Source organism: Pterocles gutturalis, unplaced genomic scaffold (assembly GCF_000699245.1).
Source record: "Pterocles gutturalis isolate BGI_N339 unplaced genomic scaffold, ASM69924v1 scaffold30643, whole genome shotgun sequence".
NCBI lineage: Eukaryota > Metazoa > Chordata > Aves > Pterocliformes > Pteroclidae > Pterocles > Pterocles gutturalis.
The window spans coordinates 2492-5647 of record NW_010126616.1 but is presented as its reverse complement, the minus strand read 5'-3'; the positions used below and the strand labels follow the sequence as shown (position 1 = coordinate 5647).

Sequence of the window (3156 nt, the reverse complement as noted above, 5' to 3'; positions counted from 1 at the left end):
TGGTTGGTGGCCCCATGGGCTCCCCTGTGGGCTCCCCCAGCTGAGGTAACGGTGGCCAGGAGGTGGCAGGGCAGGACCAACGATGTCCCATGAGTGTCACTGCAGGAAGAGCCCAGGCTGGACACCCAGAGTCCTCCCTGGTGCCAGCCTGGGCCACCGGGCTCCTTCCCCAGCTCAGGGGGCACCACCAGGCTCTGGCCTCTGATCCGGGAGGTTCTCATAAAAAGATGTCTCTGAGGGAAGGTGCCTAATTTTGGTCCCAAGTCTGGCAACCTTTTCACAGTCTGTCCTTGCTCTGCATCACACGAGCCCTGGGATGCTGCTAGAGACAGCAGAGCCTGCACCAGGCCATCTCTGATGGACCATCGCCCACGTATGGCACAGCATCCATGCAGGAGGCAGCAGCTATAGTTCTGTCTCTTTGCTCTCCTCTGGAGGGCTCTGGGGCTCAAGCCAAGCCGTGCTGGGGACACATGTCCCTCAGCTCATGCTGTGTCTCATGAACCCCTGACTCACTTTGCATATGCTTTGCTGTCCTCCCAGGCTTCCATCTATGGTGCTCCCAGCCACACACCCAGCATCCCTCTCGCTACACACGCTGCCTTTCAGCCCAGCTCTGCCCTCGCCATCAAAATAAGGCAGAATAGTCACTGCCCTGGGGAGAGCAGCGGCTGCCAGGGCTCTCTGCAGCACAGGGACCCCCCACAACTCCCCCAGAGGGCAATGAAGAGGTTTGGCTTGATACCAGGGGTCAGAGAGAGACAGACAGACAGGGAGCCAGACAGCGAGACACACAGAGAGCAGCTGGGCACGAAGCCCTGTGCCAGACCCAGCATCAAGTACTTTCTTCCATGTTGCAAAAAAAATGAAGGGTCCTGCCCTGCGCCGGCGCCACGTCCTTACCCATGCAGTTCTTCATCATCATGAAGCCGCTCTCGTAGCCCTCGAAGCACTCGCACTCGAAGCTGCCCGGCGTGTTGACGCAGGTGCCGTGGCCACACAGGTCTGGCGAGATGCGGCACTCGTCGATGTCTGCGGGGATGGAGAGCAGCTAGCGCAGGCAGGACAGACCACCAGCACCTCTACGGGCACTGGGATGCCCGCACTGCGCATCAAATGCAACAAACAAGGACCAGCAAGTCTGACCCGGCAGACCAAGGAACGCCTTTTCCTGAAGGGAGAGACAGCCCCTAGACTTTCTCTCTGCTGCAGGACTGATCCTTCATCCCAGGAGCAGGAGGAGCCTTCTGCTCATGGTCTTGCCTTTGGTTCCTCAACATGTCCCCAAGATAACTCCTCCAGGTCCCACCATCACGCTGAGCATCCCCCAAGATGGGCAACAGCCCTCCAGAGAGGGGGTTCTTCCCTTACCTGTGCAGTTCCTTTCCTCAGCATCCAGAGCAAAGCCGTTGCCACAGATACACCTGAAGCTGCCGATGGTGTTTCGACAGGTCCCATGGGTGCACAGGCCAGAGAAGACCTTACATTCGTTCACATCTGCGGGTGAAGGCAGGACAGCAGGGTTTCAGGGAGGGGATGTCTGCGATGAACCCGGGGTCCCGGGGCTGGCAGCAGGCTCCCTGGGCTATGCACAGCCCACGATCAGCACCTCCCCTCTTTCTTCTCACCTTTGTAGAAGGGTCTTCCTGAAAGCACGTCTCCTCGGTTGGCGAAGCCGGGTCCCCGCGGGCAGATGGCCTTGTACTCGCTGGAGCCGACCTTGGGACATTCTTCACAATCGATGCCCCAGGCTGAGCCCACGGAACAGCAGCACATGTCGATCCGGTACTTGCCCGGGAGAGGTTCCGTGCACTCATCCTCATCCCACTTCATGTAGCACTGCTCCACGCGCACGTCTGGCGAGAGAGAAGAGCTGAGCCCATGTCTGCAGCATCTAACCTCTGTTAAAACCTGAGATATCCTTTTCTGTGATATAGTTAGCAAGGTTTCTGGAATGGCTTTGGCTGGGGCATCCTCCAAACAATGGCCAAGCATGGATGAGGCCACGTGGTTTGGGATGCTAGGATGTAAGAGCCTGGCCATGGCCAGCCTGTTGGCCACAGGGTCAGAGAATGGACCCTCCATGGTGCAGCCAGCAGTGCAGATGGTCCCTGTGAAGGGCAAAGGTTTGTCACTGTGACAGAAAGCAGCCAGGAGTTGTTTTAGGGCCATGTCATTAACCAGTTGAGGTTATTCATTTGGCTGTCCCCGAAGTCCATCAAGAACGATCACATTACTGTCTGGACCTGGGGACATGCAGCTCGGTGAGGCTGCTGGGTTTGGCAGCCCTTACCAGGGATGATGTGCCATCAATCCGTCCCCAAGCCTGCTGCACATGGGTGGACCTCTGACCAGTCTGGGGGAGATGGGGTGTCCTTACCCACACACGTCCTAGCCGTGCCGTCCAGGGTCAGTCCCTCCGGACACTCGCAGCGGAAGGAGCCAGCCGTGTTCACGCAGCGCCCGTTTGGGCAGACGCCGGGGAAGACCTCGCACTCGTTCACATCTGTTGGCACAAAAGCAAGAGCCGGGCATGAGAGCAGCACGCGGCCAAGCCCAGGACCTTGAGGAGGAGGCAGAAGGAGCCCAGAGATGCCACCAGACTAACACTGGCAACTTGTCGCAATGACAAACACACGCTCTGTGCACACCACAGCCATGCCGGGATGCTTTTGCCAGAAGGCTGCATCACAAAGCTGTCAGAGACAGACGGACAGACAGGGTGGTCCTGTTGCACATGTCCATTGACAGAGTGGCACCAGGACTCACAAACATGAGCAGTGCTGGTGGAGCCGCTAAACCTGGAAACCCAATTCCAGACACGAGCACTGTGTCCAGTTCTGGGCTCCTCCGTACGAGAGGGACACGGACATACTGGAGAGAGTCCAGCAAAGGGTCAGAAAGAGGAGGTCCCCCACCAGACTCAAAGATGCAGAATAGCAACAAATAAACAATGACCACCTTCCAAAAAAAAAAAAAAAAAAAAGTTTTCTGCATCCTGCAGCACTTTACCTTCACAGGTGACCCCCTTCATCCTCGCATACCCCCGGGGACAGGCAGTATCTGCACGAAAACAGAGGAACATCAGCAAAGAAATGGGCTGCATCCTGCCTCCCTGATCTTCATGGGCTGCATCCTGCCCTCCTGATCTCCATG

At 57.4% G+C, this 3156-nt stretch overlaps 1 protein-coding gene across 1 annotated transcript in view; it reads right to left on the bottom strand.

Moving 5' to 3' along the window:
- Window positions 1-903: 903 nt before the first annotated feature.
- LOC104465839 (fibrillin-2-like) overlaps window positions 904-3156 on the bottom strand; it is a gene marked incomplete at both ends in the record, with an annotated part of 4396 nt that continues 2143 nt past the window's right edge. Inside the window, 5 exons of the mRNA XM_010079045.1 lie at window positions 904-1032; window positions 1372-1497; window positions 1629-1856; window positions 2381-2506; window positions 3013-3063. Of these exons, the coding sequence (XP_010077347.1) occupies window positions 904-1032; window positions 1372-1497; window positions 1629-1856; window positions 2381-2506; window positions 3013-3063 (660 nt within the window). The remainder of the gene's footprint in view (window positions 1033-1371; window positions 1498-1628; window positions 1857-2380; window positions 2507-3012; window positions 3064-3156) is intronic.